We start from the raw sequence: 21,913 nt of genomic DNA on the forward strand, positions 1-21,913 counted from the left end.
TGGTGTGTGTGTGTTGGTGTGTGTTCATTGGTGTGTGTGTGTCTGTGTGTGTTCATTGGTGTGTGTGTCTGTGTGTATGTGTTTGTTTTGTTTTGATTTTGCCTTAACAAGATGGACCCTCCTCTGATGACTACTGTAGTGACTTTAAGATACATCAAAAACTGACTCCATATTTCTCTCTTCAAGAGGTGAAATACAAATGGAATAGATGTGGATTGTAGATCAAGAAAAGCTTCTTTGGTATCTGAATTATTTCTGTGAAACTGAACAGGGCTTAATAGTAACTCCATATTCAGGTAAGATAAAATTCCTACAGCTCACAAAATTCACAAATTCTCAAAATGTAATTGGACTTTGGCTACCCAGTCACCTAAAACTAACTTACACAAAGTAGTAAAATAGTACTTTTTAGAATTATTGATCTCTTTTGGCCATTTTAACTCATATTTGTGGTTCATGTTAAACGTCTATGAATAACATTTTAAACAGTCAAGCTAATGTACTATACCAGTAGTCACATAATGACTCTTGAGCTGGTGACACATCACATATTAAACAGTGGTCTCATCAGAGATTATAGCGGAACTAACAAATCCCTATTGTTTAGTGACATCATTAAGACCTGATGCAATACTCTACTCAGATGTGTGATAACAATGACATACACATGTGTCCTGTGCTGCCATTGGTAGACAAGTAAAATCATACTATTATGAGGCCTGCAACAGTAATGGTTTCTGCAGTCAAGCCTAAGGATCTGAGTTTGATCCCTGGAACCCACATGGTAATAAAAACAACTGACTTCCAAAGTTGCTCTCTAGTCACCTCACACATACAACAGCTTAAGCACACCCAGACACACAAATGTGTGTGTGCTCATGCACATACACACATAAATAAATAAGTATATCAATAAATAAAGGCAATTTAAAAAATATATAATAATATATAACACCTATACTCGATAATGATAAGAAACTACTATGTTAGTGCTTTTTATGTGTTTATTATTCTATAGATTTTGTTATTTTTAGAATATATTACTATAAAACTACATTTCCCGAAACTAGCCTGCCATGTCCCACCAGGCAGAATCTCAGCTTGTTTTGACTGAATCTCTTGTTTGCACTAAGAGATCATGTTGATGCCTACAGAATGGAAGGAAATCTTTGTCAGCTATTCTTGAAACAAGGACCTAATACCCAGAATTTGAAAAAAAAAAAAAAACTTGCAAATCAACAGATGAGCTAACAAAATAGATAATCATCAAAAGATGAAACACAAATATTCAATGTGTGTTCTAAAGGTGTTCAACATCCCTAACCATCAGGAAAATTCAATTAAGGCTCTCTTGATACACCCACATCCTCCTAGGCAGAATGGTTGTCACCAAGAAATTGAACAACAAATGGTGAGGCTGTGCGACAGAGGACTGCTCACTGACAGTGTAAGAGCAAACGGATATAGCTATTATGGAACTCAGTAAGGAGAGGTTCTCCAAAATTAAAAATAGAATTGCCCATATAAACTGAGCCATATCATCCCCGGGCATATCCTCAAGTGACTCCATCTCCTACCACAGAGACACTGGTACACCCTTGCTCTTTAGTGCTCTGTTCACAACAGCAAGGGACTTGGAAGCAGCCTAGATGTCCATCAGCAGATGAGTGCATAACGACAGTGTGCTACCTAAACGCAATGGAATTCTATCCAGCCACAAAACAACTATGACATTTTCAGAAAAATAGGCAGATCTGGAAAGCATTATATTGAATGTAGTAACCCAAACTCAGAAATACAAAAATCATAGTTTTTTTTTCTCATATATAGGTCCTAGTGTATAGTGTGTGTGGTGTGTGGTGTGTGTGTGTGTGTGTGTGTGTGTGTGTGTGTGTGTGTGTGTGTGGTGTGTAGCCTAAAAACTAGAAAGGAGACTAAGAGGAGATAAAAGAGGTTTTAAAGAAGGTGGGATAAGCAATAAGACACATATATCATGAAGGTGGAATGGAAGGCTGGGAGAGAAGTTAGAAGGTGGGTTATTGAGGTCAACGGGGAGGGGAGAATCTAACAAAATATTTCATTTGAAAACAGTATAATGATAGCTAATACTTTCTTTGCAGATTTAAAAATTAAATTAAATTAGGTAGGTGTGGTGGTGCATTCCTTTATTCGCAGCATTTGAGAGGCAAACGTAGGCAGATCTCTGAGTTCCAGGCCAGTCTGGTCTATAGAATGAGTTCCAGGATAGCCAGGGATACACAGAGAAACTCTGTCTTTATTATTACTGTTATTATTATTATTACTACTATTATTAATAATAATTATAAATAGATTGTGAGCAATGACAAACATTCAGCATGAAGGTTTGTAAGTGTGCTCTGTAATAAGCACCCAGCCATGAGTCTTTTTGAATGTAGCCCAAGCTATTAAGCAATTCAGACATAGAGTGCTGAATAAATGCATACACGGACCTTACTACAGCCGTTAACACATAGAAGGTGCCAAACAAATGAGGGAGAGTCTGTCATTTTTCTAGCTATACAACCTTTAAAGACAAAAAGTTACAACTTATCATAACTTCTGTAGGGCTTCTTTTTCCAGATATACTCAGGTGTGGCTTGGAAACTGGGACCCCTGACAAGAACCATGAATCACTTTCTCCACTCCATGTCTTTGAAATAATCCTTTAGACAGAGTTAACTACTATGGCGTTTCTATGTACAAGACATGGCAAGGCATGCCTGATGGGTATTTACACAAATACCACGCTGTGCTTGCCAGAAAGCCCAGACCAATAAAAATGAATAAATAGTCATGATGGGGTTGCAGGAAGGCTTCCTGAGAAGGTTCCCCAAGCCACACTCCCTGGACCAACGTCAATTGGACATTCTCCATCCGGAGTGAACAAGAATCCTCGAGCCCTAACAGAAAATGTTTCTGTAAGAAAATCTAGAGGGGACCATCCAGGGGTGCCTATGGCCACACAGACATCACTAGTAAAAATCAGTGGGTCATAAAACAAAGCAAAAGGACATCAGTGTGGGAAAAAGGACCCTTAGGAGAAGAGAAAGCTGATGTGAGTAAGGTGGAGACAAAAGAGAGGCTGAGAAGAGACAGTACATAGAAATGTGTGTGTGTGTGTGTGTGTGTGTGAGAGAGAGAGAGAGAGAGAGAGAGAGAGAGAGAGAGACAGAGACAGAGACAGAGAGACAGAGAGACAGAGAGAGAGAAATTCTCAAAAAACTAATCATTAAAAATAATCCAGATGAGCATTCAAATCCATAAATCAGGTTCTACTGGTCTTAGGCCAGGCAAGACAATTCTCCAAGTTTTCCAAGGGTCTTGGGGAATTTTGAAACTCACCTATCCTTCCCCTCTTCCTATCTGCCCAGCCATCCCACGCCTTCCGAGGAAGGAAGGGTGTGGACAGGAGAAAGAGCTATAAAGGGCATGAAGCAAAGAAGCAGAGCAGCTGGGTTTTCCCTCCCTAGGAGACGATCAAGTTGGGACACCCACTAGTCAGGACACACAGCTGTTAGGGAGCAAGGTAGAAATAGAATCTACAGTAGCTGGGGTCTTTCTGTTTACAATGAAGAGAGTTCCCATTATCTGAGGTGAGAGGGTGTTAAATTAAAGCTCCATGGAGCAATGAGGACAATGGGCATCTCAAGAGAATGCTCACGCCCACCCCCACAAGCCAGACCTCACAGGCACCAGGACTTAGTTCTCTAAGTGTCTCTTACTGAAAGGGAGAAGCACAATACATTTCGGTGCCCATCACATGCTGCTCCACCCACCAGGCCTTTGTAACAACTTTGAACTGTGTTCTTGCACCCAGGATTCATGTAGCAGAAAGTTTCCCTGTGGCTTCTCCAGCTTCCTTCTCTTGGTTAGCCTACTTCCCTCTCAGCTACTCTCCACTACAAATCCCTTAAGAGGCCTTCGGTTGAATCTGGTTTAGTCAGCATCAGCCTTGCCTGGGAAGGCTCTGACAGACAGCTGGCCAACCCCACACTGGTTTCCCTTGGGTCAGATGCCTACGTTTTCCAGTTCACTGTGCCCAGAAGGTGGGGCTATCCATATGGTATTTTTTTCTACCTACATGCATCCCGTCTAACTGCAACCAGATTGTGTGACTGAGACAGACAACTGATTTGTCTAGATTGTTCCCAACAGTCTTTCTTCTGTCCTACTGGCATGGTGATCTAAAGAGACACAGAGAGACAAACACAGTCAGAGACAGAGGCAGAGAGACACACACGGAGAGAACAGATTCCAAGGAGATCCAGGCTCCAGAAAGGAGGGAGGGAACATGTGCGGTCTCTTAAAGCCATCAGTCCGAGCCATGCTCACTCTGCCCACTTCATTGCCTGACCCCAAATGGAGGAGAGATGTGCAGGAAAGGCCATTCAGCCCACAATAAAGAAATGGCAACAGAGGAAAGGAAAGAAAGAATTATAAAGTCTGTCATCTATCCTCACTAGCCATACTGGGGTAGAGAAAATGCAGGGAGGGGAGTGAAGTAAGTCAGAGAATCATTCTTCACAGAATATGTTCACTGCCTTTCCTCCCTATCAAAACAAAATGAAGTCTACCTCAATGGCTCCTTCTCATTACATATCTAGTGAATTAAGGGGGTGGAAAAGTCAACATTTAGGCCAGGATTTAGATCAGTCTTTTTTTTTCCCTCTAACTGAACCACAAGGAATAATATTTTTTAATTGATGAATAAAGAAAAAAATGAAAATATTTTGTGTGGGAGTAGGGTTATTCTCTAAAATAAAGTAGGCTCCCTATGCAGGCTACTCCTTGGAATGCAATCTCAAAGCGTGGGAGGGAGCACTCTGGTTTCTGCTGGATTCTCATCAAGCTGCTGCAATCCTTGGATGCACCTGTAACCATTAGCTGGGTCATTAAACACCATCCCAGCTGTTGGGTTGGTGTGTTTCTAGACTCATTAGGGGAGAGCACTCAATCCCACACAAGATGCCTGGAGACCAGTGCACAACCCAAAAAGATTCTCTCACTTGCTCCATAAATCCTGCTTTCTATCTAACAAAGCTGTCCAAATCCATTTATAGACTCTGAAAAAGTATGCATAATTACAGTGCTTCTCACGAAAGCAATCTTACTTAGAATGTTTCGTTGAAGAATCAGGAATAGGGATGTGGCTCAGTGGCTAAAAGGGTTTGCCTCATGCAAGCATGACGAGCTGAGTTTGAATCTCTAGAACCCATATACAAGCTGGGTATAAAGCCAAAACGTCAGTAATCCCAGAGCTTCCAGAGAAGCTTGCAGCAGACAGCCAAGGGCGAAGGCAGGGACTGGCACCAATATACACACAGTGACATGTGAACATGTGCATTCATACATGTAATGCACATGGATGTATGCGCCTTGTGTGCTCATGCATGTGAGCATATGCACATGAACAAGTGCATGTGTGCTTGTGTGCGTGCATGCAAGTGCATGTACACACACACACACACACACACACGCTGAAAACCTTGAAAAATAAAACTTGTAAAGTACACTTAGGCTACAAGAAGTTTTTAATAACTGGATACTGTTTGTATGGATAACCTTAGAAACTACAAATTATTTCAAAAATACACACATTTACTTGATACACCTCTCTTAAACACACACACACACACACACAAATACATACTGTGATAAAGAATGTGTCTATTATAGGAATTAGCTCAACAGAATCAGGTAGCAACTGTCTATTAGGGAAGAAAACAAATAGGGCAGACGTCAAATCTCAGAAATATCATAATCCTAATTTAAAAAAAAAGAGAGATGTGATATAGCTGGGCATGGATGGATAGGCCTGTAATCTCAGCCTAGAGGAGGCAGAGATAGAAGGAGCCTGAGTTTGAGGGTAGCCTCTGCTACACAACAAGAAACCATGTTTAAAAAACCAAGGGCTAGGGATGCCACCCCATGGAAGAGCACTTGCCTAGCTTGTGAAAAGCACTGAATTCAATCTCAAGTATTGCCCCCCATTTGAAAAGAACATGATATAAAACCATGCAAGATGCTGGGGAAATGGCTCACTCAGAAAAGGCATGCAAGCATGCCTGCCTGAGCCCTACACTCCAGGACTCACCTAAAGGCCAGGTACAGTAGCATGCACCTGTAAGCCCATCACTAAGGACTGTAGAGGTAGGCGGGCAGTTTCCCAGAGCACACTGGCCAGCCAACCTCGCTCAAGTGCTAAACTCCAGGTTCAGTGAGAGACTCCCTCAAAACATAAAGTGAAGAACAACTGAAGAAGACACCTAGCATCAATCTCTGACCTCCACACACATGCACATAGGTACTTGTATGCACGTGTGCATGCCCAAAAACATGTGTGACACACACACAAGTGAGAGGTGCTGATCCTTATCTCAAAGTGGGGACATCCTTAGAGCCAGGCAGTCATCTGGCTGAGAGGACAAGCCTGCCACTTGATACCCATGAGAAGTGTCTCCTGAGCCACATCACCAGAGTCTTATCTGTCCTGAACCAAAACTGGCTTCAACTCTTTCAGTTGCTGCTGCTTCTTCTCCCCTTCAGAAGCCAAGAAAAGTCTTTGGACTCTGTCAAAGAAATCCAAATCCAGAAGAGTCACTGTCTGTGCTGGTTTGAATAGGTATGGCCCCCATAAACTCATGTGGTTGATGCATGCTTGGCTCATAGGGTGTGGCCTTGTTGAAATAGGTGTGGCCTTGTTGAAGGAAGTGTGTCGCCATGGAGGCAGGCCTTGAGGTCTCATGTATGCTCAATTCTTGCTAGTGAGATATAGTTCTCTTCCACTGCTATGGGTCAAGATGTACGAACTTGAGCTTTCTCCACCACCGTATCTGCCTGGATGCTGCCACGATGATAATGGGCTACACATCTGAATTGTAAGACATCCCCATCAAAATGCATTCTTTTGTAAGAGTTGCCATGGTTATGGTGTTTCTTCACAGCAACAAAAACAAAACTAAAACAGCATTTCTTCCATTTTTTTAAATATTGGTTTTCTCTTCCCAAAATGATGCTTTTCTATTTCCCCATGGCAAACTGTAAATTCATTTGTGTTATTTTTTCCCCTAAGGAGAATTTTTTAAAAATTACAGTTTAACTCTAGAATATTCTGGAGCCATACTAAGTATTGATTTTTTTTCAGTACCTTAAAATTAGCCTCAACATCCAGAAATAGCTTTGAATGTGAGCATTATTATGAAAGTTTGGGCCTTTGGAATGAAAAGTTGTCTCTGGCACTAGAGACTGTCTGTGGAGGAATTTAAACTACATAATCCTTCCCTCTGGAAGGCTTTGCTCCATCGCTGTTTATACGCTGCTGGATAAGCTTCTTGGAAATGTTGACAATCCATCCATGTCTACCCTTTCCCAACTATCTTTAACTGTGTGTAGCTGATTGGGAGACACAGAACATTCCTGTTCACATACCTTCCTGGACAGAGATGGGATCAACCCCCTCTCATGTCAGTCTGATGCACCCTCCGCCTCACCATCAAGCGTAGGATGGCACAACCAAATACAAAGAAACACCCCATCCTCTATCAAACCTGGATTTCTGAGATGAACTGGACCACTTGTTCACTTACACGTGTGCCAGTCTATACACATAAAAACGTTTCACTGTCTATCCATTAAAACAAAGGATCACCGAGGGAAGGTGAATTTTCTGTACCCACCTTTTGCCCTAGCACCCACATGGCATTACAGGGGGATTACAATATTGTGCGCAGGTGGGCAAGCAGCTTCGGGAGCCTGGTTTTGCAAGGGAAACGTATGAAGCTTTCCCATTATTCCTTCTTTAAAGCAGTTTGTTCTCATATTTTAGTCCTGAGTGCTTATGCGTCTGTGGCTCTTGTGGGTAGTGGTTTTTATCAGCTTCTTGGAAAGCTGGCTGGTCCAAATTCCATTGCCATGTAGTGCCCAGCGAATCAACTGGAGCCAAACACAAAGACATACCTACTTCCACATCCACGGATGGAAGTCTCCATTTAGGGAAGGTTTTAACTGCAGCCCTGGACATCTCTCCATCCATGTTCACACTTGGTTCATCTGGAAATCAGTCCTGAAAGGCCCTCATCCCATCTGTCTGTAGCTGTTCATCTCTGTGCAGCATAATTTCCAGGACACTAGGTCTCCCCAACTGCTGCTTTTCTCTCTCTCTCTCTCTCTCTCTCTCTCTCTTCTGAATTGAGGGCATGATGCTTCTCAGGGGCAAACTCCTCCTTACCAACATTCCAACATGCTGATGGGCTCCACTCTGCAATCCACCACTTACAGAAGAATCGGACTATAATTGTTTTCATCTAAATCAGCTATCCCAGCGTCTGCCTTTACCCCCTGAGCTACACAGTGTGGTCATACTACAGGGGAAATACAAGAGCTTGGAAAACAAAAACATGCTGTGAGAATATACACGCTATGAGAACATGCTGTAGAACATACATGCTATAAGAATATACATGCTTTAAGAACATACATTCTATGAGAACACACATGCTGTGAGAATAAACATGCTGTGAGAACACGCATGTTGTAAGAATACATATGCTGTGAGAACATACATGTTATAAGAACATACATGCTGTGAAAACATACATGCTGCGAGAACATATATGCCCTGAGAACATATATGCTCTGAGAACATACATGCTGTAAGAACATATATGCTGTGAGAACATACATGCTGTGAGAACATATATGCTCTGAGAACATACATGCTCTGAGAACATACATGCTGTGAAAATATACATGCTGTGAGAACATATATGCCCTGAGAACATATATGCTCTGAGAACATACATGCTATAAGAACATACATGCTGTGAGAGCATACATGCTGTGAGAACATATATGCTCTGAGAACATACATGCTCTGAGAACATACATGCTCTGAGAACATACATGCTGTAAGAACATACATGCTGTGAGAACATACATGCTGTGAGAACATATATGCTCTGAGAACATACATGCGCTGAGAACATACATGCTCTGAGAACATACTGTGCTTCTCTCCTGGAAAGGCTCAGGAGGCCCAGGAAGTTAGTCTACCTATCAGGGAAAGAGAGGATTTCAGTGAGCCCACCTCTGGCTGTTGGGTGGGGGCTAACCAAAGATTTACTGGGAAAGGCTAACACAGAGCACAGACTCCAGGGAAAGACAACTCCTGAGCTGCCAGTTTCTGCCAAAAGTGGCTTGATGGATTACTGGTGTAGCCTCTGAGACAACACTGTACTTAACATTTTTAAAGTGGCTTTTTTTCCAGTTGAACAGTACTGTGTGTTTGTGGTGCGCTCGTTTCTCTTTCCTTCCCACTCCCCATCTCAGTGCATCAGAGTATAACTCCTCAGTCTTCTTAAGAGTCTGCGCTATCTGTGTTTATAGACCTTTGGGAAGTTAATCTATAAAACATGACATATGCCTCTTCTGGAATTTAAGACGTCTGCTTCCTTGAATATCACAAAATAAACTTTCAGAAGCTGATATTGAAATACAAGCAGCCCGCTTAAAAAGCTAAACCCCTAAGCGTGGGAAAACAACTAGAATTAGCAAATAAGAACTCCAACGTCAGGACTTGGGAGTTGGTCAGTAAAGCGCTTGCCACACAAGCACAAAGACCTGAGTTCAGGTACTCTAGGCCAATGTAGAAGTAGAAATGGCAGTACAGGTCTGTAGCCACAGCATTGGATCAGGGGACGGTGGACAGACACAGGAGGAACCCTCAATTGCAGTAGGCAGCCAACCTAGCCACGTTAGCAAGCCCCAGTCTTAAACACTAAGGTATAGAGCCATACAAAAGAACATCTGACATCAATCTTTGGCTGCCATGTGTGCGTGTGTGTGTGTGTGTGTGTGTGTGTGTGTGTGTGTTCTATTACTTCAAGTTTTCCCTCCGAGTTAAAAATACTACTAAACCAAGGGCCTGCAGAGATGGCTCAGTGGTTGAGAGCACTGGCTGCTTTTCCAGAGGCCCTGACTTCAATTCCCAGCACCCACATGGTGGCTCACAACCATCTGTAATGTGATCTGATGCCTTCCTCCAACATACAGCTGTGCCTGCAAATAGAGCACTCATATACATAAAATAAATAAAGCTTTAAAACAATACTACTAAACCAAGTGTAGGGGAGATTGGTTTACATACTGCATTCTTTTTAACACATCACCAAGTCAGGTGCTGGATAACGACCATCCCTCATTCTCACCTTCCCAAAGACCCCTGGCTAGTGGAGTTCTCTCTTCTCCTTGGAGCTGGTAAAGTTTTCTAGAACCACCTACTTGGCAATTGTCCTTGTAAATAATTTTCATTTTTAATGAGACACAATTCACACACCACAGAGCTTGTCCTTTTTACTTATAGAACTCCCTGCCACTTAGCATAGTTACAAGACTGTGTGGTCACTGTGACCTAATGACTCCAGATCGCTTTCCATCACCCAAAAAGAAACCCTGACCTTTAAGCAGGCACTCTCCCTAACCCCAGCTAACCACTAATGTACTTTCTGTCATTATGGATTTGCATATTATGTATATTTCATGTACATGGAATGATAGAGTATGTGGTCCAGACTCTGCTATGTCTGAATTCCTTCATTCAGTGCCTTTAGAGCTCTATCATTATCCTGTACCCCATTGCTATATAATGGCTCAAATTCTATTTTATGGAAATACCTCACCTGTTTAGGCATTCATGATCTAATGAACATTGTCCCCCAATAGAGATGAACAGTTTGATACAAACTCTGTGTGAATGTATATCTTAAATTCTACTAGGAGTAGAATTTTTTGAGATATCCAGGTGGTATCAATATACAGATTAGCGCTGTGACCATGACACATTGTTTTCAACAACAGAAGGTTTTCTGTAAAGACCCATGGTTAACATTGACTATTTTGTCAGTTATCCCTCAGCCTGACATTCTTTTTTTTTTTTTTTTTTTTTTTTTTTTTTTTTTTTTTTTTTTTTTTTTTAGTTTTTCGAGACAGGCTTTCTCTGTGTATCCCTGGCTGTCCTGGAACTCACTCTGTAGACCAGGTTGGCCTCGAACTCAGAAATCTGCCTGCCTCTGTCTTCCAAGTGCTGGAATTAAAGGTGTGCACCACCACTGCCTGGTTCAGCCTGACATTCTTAACATTGAAAGAAACTCAACTTATTTTACAGAGTTTTCCTAGTACTTCTTGATTTCTGCTGTCTCCAGACTTGATAGAAAGTCTGAGAACCACCATGGTATGGAGAGCGGTCTGGTAAGAGCATTGACAATGAGTGGCAGTTACAGGCAGAGGCTCTTGGAAAGTTTTGGGGTTTCTGTCCTGTTCACATTTATCGGCCATCAGATCCCAAACCTAGATGTGTTTAGTAGCTTAAGAAACGGGGTTGGTTTCAGACTAGGGAGATGTTCAGTGTGTAAAGTGCTTCCCACATCAGCACCAGGACCTAGTGTGTGCCATCATCTGTGGAAAGACTGAGCACAGCGAGGTCAACTGTAATCCTAGAACTGAGAGATGGAGAGAGACAGATCCCAGAGCCTTGATGACCAGCCAGCCAGGCTGAATCTGTGAAGTCTAGGCTTGGCAAGACAGACCCTATTTCAAAACATACAATAGAGAATAATCAAGAAAAATGCCCAATGTTAACTTCTGACGGCAACATGTACATACATGGGTAAGTGAACCCTCACACACATATGAATATATATACAAAAACCACAACACACATTCTTACAAAAACCACAACATACACACACACACACACACACACTCACATACAGTCTCTAGCCCTGGGTTGTCTGAGAGTCCATCGGCCTCCAGCAATTTACCCAGTATTTTACATTCTGTGACATTTTTTAAAGGTCTCATTTTAAATAGGTTAATTATCAAAATGTTTGTATAACAACCTCGGTTTTCTTCTTGGCGACTAAGCCTAAAATATTTACTGAGCTTAAGCACAAGTTTGTCAACCTATACTTTAGCTGACACAGGCTAATTAAATTCAAGGCTGATGAATATGGTGGAGATCCAAGTTATCACTAGAATCAGTTACTACAGAATACCCAATGTAGGGCCTTCCATTGCCTAGTGACTGAGAAGGCTGGCAAGCATACCAAATCAAAATATGAGAAGTTATGTGCATACAGAGGATACTGGCAGTGAGCTTTGCTGCTGAGATTCTGGGAAACTCCAGCAGAACACTGCTTCTTCCCCAGAGAGAATGCCTCACCAGCAACTCGATGGCTTGCTCCCCACCCAGTCTTTCACCTGAAGAGTGCTACACTTGGCGCAGTCACACAGTCAGCCATGTTGAGTCCACTCCATACGCCATTGACATATCTTTCTTACCTGAAAGCATATTCTGATCAGTGATCTTTATTAGCAAGTATTTGTTCTCTGGAGCTTATATACCTGCTGTCTGTTCTTTCTATGAGCTTATTAAGCTACGGAAAACAGGATTTTTACATGCTCCGTTACTGCTATTTGTAAGATACCACTTTTGACCCAACTAGCTAACAAATTATAGTAGCACACTTCATTTTTCAGCCATATCTATGTATCTTGGGGTGTGTGTGTGTGTGTGTGTGTGTGTGTGTGTGTGTGTGTAGCAATCTACCTATCTACGTATCTGTCAATCTGCTAATCTATATATCTATGTATTTATGTATGGCTTGCATATATCTATTTTAATTAGCATGTAACATATTTGGTTCCCTTATATTTTTACAAGCAATTGATTCTCCTCCGCAGACCTTCCCTCCCTGTGTCCTTCAAACCCTAGCCATCTCTTTTCTGCTTTGATGTTTCACCTACTCTACTGCCCACCAACCTCAACCCTTCTTTCCAATGGAGAAAACAACAAACACAAACTCTTTTACCAACCTAAATGTTTCCACTAGTCCTAGTAGCTTGCTCCCGAGTCATGGCAACACCAACACTGCAATTTTATCCCAAGACAAAGCATGTCCTACTGGCCTGATCTCCTCTGTCCTTCTGAAGTCAGAATTATCTGCTTCTCTTTCACTGCCCAGCCCTCAACACCCTGTGAAGTTAGTCTGTTTGGATTTGATCTCTTCTAAGAAGCTGGGAATGATGGTACTGAAGGATTCTACTGCCCTGGGCTGTCCACTGCTAACCCCCCTCCCTTCAGTCCCACATTGGGTTCGCACTCTCCTCCAACCTGACACGGAGTGGGGGGTGTGAGGAAGCAGACACTTCAGTTCCCTCCGCGCTCTGCTCCTTTGCCCACATCAGACTTCCTTCTAACCTTTCCCTTGTGTTTCTATTTCAGTATCCTTCACAGCCCTGTAAAATTACTCGTTTTCAGAGCTTTCCAACTGACCTCCAGCTCTCAAAACAGTGTTAGCAACAGTAAAAATAGCCACATTTCCCTTCCTCCCTTTTAGATATGACTAATGTTTCAGTCCTTCCTAAGCCTTTTTTTGATCCTGTTCCATCTTTTTCAGGGTTTCAGACGAGCACACCATCATTGAGGTCATGTGGTAGTCTACAAGCCTTCGCTAGCTCCCCACTACATTGAAAATGCAGACAAGAGACAAGGGACTTAAAAAAATTTCATTTTCCAGAAGTCAGCTAAATCAAGGGTTTAGTTTAAATTCTTACAGATAGAGACAGTATGTAGATTGTTTGTGTGTTTGTGTGTATCTGAGAGAGAGAGAGAGAGAGAGAGAGAGAGAGAGAGAGAGAGAGAGAGAGAGAGAGAATTTCACTTGAGTAACAAGTCATCGCTAACTAACTAAGAGTACCATATCCCATCTTCTTCTCCGTGCCCATCAAGCCATCCTTTCTGGACTTTTCTATCAATCGTGGAATTTTCCTCCTCTATCAACATGAACATAAAGTTTCAAAAAAATCCCCTTCTTATTGCTTCCATTAGAGAGCTTTCAAAAAGTGTTTATCTACATGAGCTAATAACAATAAGCCCCTCCCTTTGTTCATTTCTAAAATGAGGATAAAGACAACACTGCACACGTGGGAGATGCTCCACAGAAGGAACACACACCCCTGAAGACCTCAAAGAGCATTAAGGAGCCTGCTGACTAAAGCTGTTCTTTTGCGACTGATAAGGGACTGTCTCATCTGACAAGGAGATGATCCGAGTAGTTTCTATACCATCCCCTAAGGTCTTGCTTTGCTTTCATTATCATCCCAATAAAGCCACACCAAACTCTCTCACTGGAGTGGGCCACCAGCCACAGAAGAGAACTGTCTCAAAAATATAAAGTGTAGGCAAACAAGCCTGCCACTGGATTGTCTATTGTAAAAAAGCAAGCGTCAGTCACCAGAGGATCTCAACAGAAAGTGGGAGGTGGGGGCCAGCAGCAAGCATCAAATCTGGAGCAGATTCCAACCTCTTACGCGTCGAAAGGTAGCAAAACTCTCTCGGGGCTATTTGCAGTACTCCTGCTGGTAACAGAGAGTCCTTTTCCACCTCACACCTGGCACACGCCATGATCAGTTACGGTGAAGGCGATCAGTCAACATGGACTAAATCAGGAAGCTGCTGGAAGGAGAGAGTGAGCCTAGTTCTCGCCTCTGAATGGTCTGTGCCTCGCTCCAGCGCATTCTCCGAGGATTCTGCCAGCAGACACTCTGTAATACCTAAACCACAAATCATCACATTCCCTACCCTTGCAGCCAGGGCTTGTATCCTTGAGCTTCTCACACAGGAGATACCAACCAAGCTGGCCCTAGATACAATAGTCCTTTACAAATTCAGTCAGTCTTCCTTGCCATCTGCTAGGTAGACTGAAAACTAGGTAGACCTTTCAGCATAAAAATAGCTACCACAGGCGAGCCTCAGAGAGTACTACAGGACAAACCAGACCGTTCACAAGGAATGGATCTTGGCAGCTTAACTAAAGAAAACATTTTATCAATACAAACATGTCAGACATGCAGCTGTACCTAAAATTAGCGGGAACACGTCTCCCAGAAGAAGAAATCCTGCAGAAACAAAATCTCAGGCAAGTCACTCCAGATTTATTTCCAAAGTCCCGGAAAAATGTCTTTCCTCCGAATAAGGAAACCATGCTAAAAATCTGCTGTCTGGTTGTTTTAGGAACCAAAGAAGGTGTTTTAATGGCTCTTGAATTTTATCTACTGTGACACATTACAACCATCTAAACCAAAGAAAATGTTTCCAAACTGTGAGTCTGTAACGCAGGAAAATGGCTGTCTGCAAAGGTACTCACCCTGAAAGGGTGCCGTGCCTTGCTCTTGCCCATATCTTAAAGAGAAAGAGCCTTCTGTAGACTGCTCCCCAGAGACCACCTTCGGGGCTGGGAAGTACTTGGGCTTGAGCACGTACTCCTGGGTCTGGCCATGCCGAATCATCACATTCTGGGAAGACAAGGGTGCCACTCTGGGAAGAAACAAAGAGAGGAGAAGAAAATAAACATGGGGTTTTAAATGTCAACTGAAGAAGAAAACAAAAAAAAAAATTAAACTTCGGGAGGAGCACCAGTACCACACACGGCTCATTTGTCCCACCATTTGTGGCACACGAGGAAAGAACCACTGTTTTACAGGCAGAACCATCCAGAATGAAGGGGGTTCATCTGCTTAGTCAAAATGCACAGTGAGAGATGGGTTATCGCAAATGGGTTTTATCAAAGACTACAGAGCATAGCTACCTCAGGCTTCATGCAAAACATAGGCCATCCATTTCTCAGAAAAAGGCGAAACCCCAGACATGACTAGGTGCACACACAGATATAAGGACGAAGCAAGGGATCAGTTGTAAGCACTGGGAGCCAGTGTGGGACAGCAGGACGTTCCAAACTCCCTAATTCTAGCAGGTAGCTCATCTGGATCTTGGAGCCTCAATTTCACATTCTATATCAGAGGATCTCTACCACACAAGGCCAAGAGAAAAAAAAATGCTCATAAAAATCTGAACACACTAAAGCAGAGGGAAAGAAAGAATAGAATAAGTTGGTCATGCTGGTCCAACATTTGGGATGCAGAAGCAAGGGTATCTCAAGCTTGAGATACCCTGGGCTATGGGGTAAGACACGGACTTAATGTAAATACAAAAGAAACACAGAATCATTTTATTTATTTATGTAGTGGACAGTACATGTATGTATCCGTGAGTTTATGTAGCATACAGTATGTGTATACATCTGTGTGCATGTGTGTGCTTATGTAGTGTACAGTATACATATTTATCTGTGTGTGCATTTATGTAGCACATACAGTGTATATGTGCATCTATGTGTGTGCTATGAATGCCAGAGGCAGAAAGCCAATGTCTTCTTCAATCTACTCCCACCTAAATGAACCCGGGTCTCACCAGTTCAGCGAGGCTGACTATTCAACACTCCAGGATCCTCCTGCCTCTACCTTCCAGGTGCTGGGATTACTAGACTGTGCTGCCACATTTGGCTTTTTACATAGCTACGAAGAATCAAATTCCAGACCTTATGATTGCATGGCCAGTATGTTACTGAAAGAAGTATCTCTTCAGTGCCCCACTCATTTTAGAACATGCAAAATTACAAGTGAAACTATTAAACTACTCCATACCACCACTAACAGCAAATAGCTTTTGAATGGTATCTGCTCGCCAGTGTGTTCTGACTCAAAAGATAGGCCCCTAAAGGGACTATATAAAAAGTCAAAGAAATAACATACAAAAGACAAGTCATGATGTCACAAAGCACCACCATGAGGTACTTTAATCAAAAATAGTCAAAGAATCTCAAATAAATTTACTCAAATTTATTCTTGTTGAAGCTAAAGAAGGAGTGAAACAAAGCATTCTGGAGAGATTATGGACCAGAAGTGGCTGAATTGAGGGTGCTGGTTCCTTGACATTCACCACTATAAACCCTGTGGTCTCAAAATGCCTACAACTTCCATCTTGGGTCTGGATCCTCCCAGTTGTGGTACCACAAAGAGCACTTCCTTTGACACCAGGCTGATGACTATATTACTGAAAGCCTAAGGCTTAACATTGTAAAGCCTTCTGTTTTGATGATATGTGTTGTTTTAAACTTGAAATATGCTTGTAGGGGTGGAAACAGCTGGACAAAAATGGTGGTCACAAGTCTATTCTATCAGCCTCCTCCCCATCTTGGAAATGACTCTCTTTCTCTCTAAGCCATTCTGTCACCCTGCACAAAAACACAGAACTTAGTTCCTGTTTGAAACAAAAGGAACCCAGAATTCCAGGAAATCTAGATAGCCGCCATTCACTCCTGGTCTGGCCATCTCCAGAAAGTATGTTTTGGGAGTCTGCCTTCTAGATGAACAACACTTCCCTCTAAACCAGAAAAGCAACTGAAATAAATGAGCAGCGGGTGTATGAACATGGGGCTTCTTTCCCTCCATGTAACAGGTAAGAATCAAAGAAAAGAGAGCAAGCTGTACTAGAACTCGAGAACAACTCTCAGACATCCCTAGCTTAAGAAAATCCAGACTTCAGACTCACTGTGGTGCTAGTGTGCCCAGTCACAGCACACTTCCCATCTGCAGCTAGGTATAGCATGTGTCCCATTCCGCTACCTTACCTGCCTCCAACTGCTTACAATGCATGGGCCTTGCAGTCAGTAACTGTCACATGAACTCATCACGGCCCCATCCAGAAAATAATGAGAATATGAGCAGACACTGTCTGGAACAAGCAGGGTAAACTGCCCCATCACTCAGTCCACAGACGCTACTGAGAGATAACAGCCACTCTTCCTCTCTCAGGATTAGAGTCCAGCTTCTCCTCCAGCAGTCCCACTGGCAGTTCCACCACAGCCCCTTCTTGACTTTACTACATCCTCTTTCATGCTTCTACCCTTCCTTTGCTTTTACTCAACCACCTCAGAAAAAAAAATCTTTAGTTGGTTTTTAATTATTTAAATGTATTCTTCCCCCACTTCCAGTATTGTGGGAAGCTTAGCCATGAGGAAGGAACATCAGGTTTAGTTACATCATTGTAAATGCAATTTTCAAGAAAGAAGGTACAAATTTTTGAAGAGAAAATTTAAAAGAATCAAAACCATAGGAATTCTGGTTCAAAATAAAAATGGGCACACACCCATTAATCTCCTTTCTCCCTCACAATTACAGATAAGGGGGAAATTATAAATTCCAAAATACAGCCACACTGGTAGCTTCAAATATTTAATACTCTGAAACCCCCAGCCCCAGTATCCACCCACTAGAGGCTCTCCCTATTCCAACCATTGCACAAGCTAAGGCCTTAATCTTGTATACCCACCCCAACCAAAAGAACGGGCATTGCTGGAGACCTCAGGGCCTCACCTCCATGTCCACTCCAGTCAGTAACAATTGTCCCATCCAACTATCGTATTTTGTATTACCCATTAATAAACATTAAGATGCATTAAAACATATTTGTAAGATAGTCAAAGTATAGTGAGAAATACTGATTGTTACAAGGTAGGGGAAGCTATGTCTTCCACAACAAAAAAGAAAAGAAAAGAATAAAGAAAAAAATGTTTTCTTCTTTCATCTCAACCTCCACAAAACACAGGCAAACCCAGTAGCCCAAACGAGAGCTATAACCACCATGGAGGATACCCTGACTTCTTTCCATCTCTGATGTACATTTTTTAAGCAGTCCTGGGATATTTCATTGGTGACAGTTCATGGAACATAACCTACTGCAAAAGGGCATTATTGGTCAGGGATCCCTATGGGTCTTCGAGCACAGCAAAAGAAAATATGACTGAGAAGAGGAGAGAAGTCAGTCAAATTGGTATCAGGAGCATTGACCTTCAAGAGACACAAAGAGAAGGGATACAGTAAACACCTCATAGGACTCAGTGCAGAGTGGTCATCCACAGACAAGTATTACAAATATGCAATTTCAAAAGAGTACAAAAATATTAGAGTGTTGCACTACCAGTTCGGGTGATACAAAAGGTCCAGAGTTGGCTGTAGGAAGCTGAAAAATTCTGGAAGAGGAAGAATGAAATCAGAGGCCCCATTTTTCCCAATCGAGGGCCATGAGGTAAACGTTAATGAGCATTGACTTTGACAGAAGACACAGATAGAAGAACAAGAAATCAAGGCTGAAGTGTGCTGTTTGCATCCACAGGGTCAGAAAGTCAATACATTCAAAACAGCAGCTTTGGGAGGAAGGCAGGACAAGGGTGAGGTCAACAAAATCTTTGCTCACTGTGACATTCTTAATAGTTAGGCAATATTCACAGCGAACACATCAAGAAGGGGCTACACGAAGGGAGCCACCAGCAAGAGGCAAGGACCAAAGTAAAAGAGGTCCCTGAAAGCTTGAAGCTTTGAAAGAGTGTACCTGGAAGTGTTCCCAGTTCAAGACTAAAGAGCAAAGTAGAAGCAAAGAGGTATGCCGAACCAAAGCTGCTAAGAGGAGGGGCCAGTCTGTGGAGAAGAAGGCTACTGTAGTCTCACAGACGGAAACATGCTTTAGATGTCTAGGGGGCGGTTGGAGAAAGCTTCCGAGTGATGTTCTAAGGAGCTGGGACCCTCAAAAAGCAAAACTGTTAAAAAAAAAGAAAAAGAAAAAGAAAAAATTAAAAAGTGAACCAGAAAAAGAATGAGCCGAGAAAGGCACCGAGGCCATGCCTGATGAGCTAAGTTTAGTTCTCCCATGAAGAGAGAGAAAACCCACCTCTTCAACTTGCCCTTTGACCTCCAGACCCATGCTGTGGCATGCATGAGCACACATATACTACAATAAATATGAAAACATTTGTTCATTATTTCATTAAAAAGCATGGAATCAAACAGTCTTAGAAGATAGACATATTTAATTGTGTAGATATCCTATGAGAAAAGGGATTCATATTAAAAATTAATCTTTTGTTGGTTTGTTTGAGACAGGGTTGCTCTACACAGCTCTGGCAGTCCTGGAACTCATTATGTAGACCAGGCTGGCCTGGAACTCATTATGTAGACCAGGCTGGCCTGGAACTCACAGAGACCCATCTGTCAACTTCTCCCTTGAGTGCTGGGATTTCCTCTGACTTCAACCTGTATCCCAGCAGCACAGACATTGACTGCGGTAGTACATACCCATCTAGTTCCATGAGTGGGAGGTGGAAGCACCAAGAGTACAAGTTCAGAGCCATCCTCTGCTATATAATGAGTTCAAGGCCAACCTTGGCTACGTGAGACCCAGTCACGAACAGTTTCGAGGAGGGCGAATCACACTTGGTTTGCAGCCTAATTTCTCTGCTCTCTGGCATACAGTTAAGGATGGTGGACATCTTCATGTCCTCTAAAAGAGTACAAGACTCATATTTAAGAAAACAGCACCTCCCATAGGGTCTGTGACTTATCTAGTCTCAGGTTCTTCCACCCCACACCTGCTGGGTTTACAAGTATGTTTGAAAACACTCAGCTTCTGTAGTGCTGGGATTCAAACCCAGGGCCTCAGGCGTGGTATTCAAGCACCAACTGAGCCACATCTCCATTCTCTTTAGTTTTGTAGTGAACTTGAGAGAATCATTGTTTATGGAACTCAGAATATACTAACACTCATTTAAATGATGAACATGGTAGATAGATGGATGAATGGATGGGTGGATGGATGGATGGACAGACAGATGGACAATTAGATAGGCAGATAGATAGGACATAAAGAGAGCAGAGGATCAGAAGAGATTAAAAAACCAAGCAGTACAGGTCTAGAAATGTTAATCAGGAGAGGGTTTCAAGGAAGGGAGAAAGGGTTATTTATAAATTGCTGCGAAGAAGCATGATCCACAGAATTAACAAAGGCCATTGGGTTTGGTAGCAGGACACTGGCCACACAGACAGTATGGCAGCAGTACCAGAAAGGGGTCGGAGGAATGGAGGGAATGCCAGTAGGGAAGAAAGGAGCAGAAAGGGGAAGGAGACAGTGGGGCGGGGGATAACCGGCTGCTTAGAGATCTGCATCTATGGAAACCTCTGTGTCTTCGTAAACATGGGGCAAACAACTGCACAGAACTGCTCTCTTCAGAAGAAAGGATTAGTCACACACTGTTTATACTGCTGCCTTCCTAGTGGCAATTTTTGGTGCAGGGATTAACTAAACTTTTCCGTATTTCTAACTAAAGCCATTATTTGACCTGTGAGAGGGTGGGAGGATCTGGCAAAAGATGCAGCACTTTCCACTTCAGACAAGAAGTCTGGGCCTCACACACAGACGGGAGCCCCCAGCCACTCATAAAACGTCTCCCACAAAAGGCCCGTCTGATACTATCTGGCCCTTTAGCCTATGGAGAGCATCCTGGAGTTTGTAAGCAGCTGGGAGAAGAGGGAGATGAGAGATAAGTGATGGAGGACAAAGGCTCAAGAAATCAGTTCAGGTCCCTCTGACCATAGAATCCAAATCATCATGCTGCCTTCAAGTTTCCAGCAAGTGTGGGTGATTGTTACTCCAGAAGAAGAGAAGACACTAGAACAAAGAGAAAATGTCAACAATGGCTTAAGGGATGAGCTTTCCCAGGGAGTACTCAAAGGAGTGTCAGGGGCATCTGACTTGACACATAAACACCTGGAAAGTGAGAAAGATCCATGGTCTGCAACCTCATTCATACAGAATCACCTATTGGACCAAATAGGTAAGAAGTCAAAGGCTCTCGCTGAACAGACTAATAGATAAGCACGAAACATACTAATTGTACCAGAACACGCCAGAACTGAAGGACTCCAGAAAAGCAAAACATAAAAAACACTGTGAAGTTAACATGAAACAAACAATCAGAGAAAGCACAAGGCTACTGACCATACCAGCAACATAAATGTAGGAAAGATCCAGCAAAAAATCTTGTGGGAGACTTCAGCTAAGATGAAAGAGACAAACTAGAAAATAAAAGCCTGCCCCTGCCTCCTGAGTGCTAGAATCAAAGATGTGTACCACCACACCTGGGTCTGTGGGGGGGGGATGGTGGTG

At 42.6% G+C, this 21,913-nt stretch overlaps 1 protein-coding gene across 5 annotated transcripts in view; it reads right to left on the bottom strand.

The window, feature by feature from the left end:
* The window catches only part of Ltbp1 (latent transforming growth factor beta binding protein 1), a 408,370-nt gene that overhangs the window by 230,664 nt on the left and 155,793 nt on the right, over nt 1-21,913 (bottom strand). For all 5 annotated transcript variants that reach the window (XM_031357851.1, XM_031357854.1, XM_031357855.1 and 2 more), the window contains exon 4: nt 15,225-15,394. In XM_031357851.1, coding sequence (XP_031213711.1) covers nt 15,225-15,394 — 170 coding nt within the window. The remainder of the gene's footprint in view (nt 1-15,224; nt 15,395-21,913) is intronic.

The sequence above is a fragment of the Mastomys coucha genome, unplaced genomic scaffold (genome assembly GCF_008632895.1).
Source record: "Mastomys coucha isolate ucsf_1 unplaced genomic scaffold, UCSF_Mcou_1 pScaffold6, whole genome shotgun sequence".
Classification (NCBI taxonomy): Eukaryota; Metazoa; Chordata; class Mammalia; order Rodentia; family Muridae; genus Mastomys; species Mastomys coucha.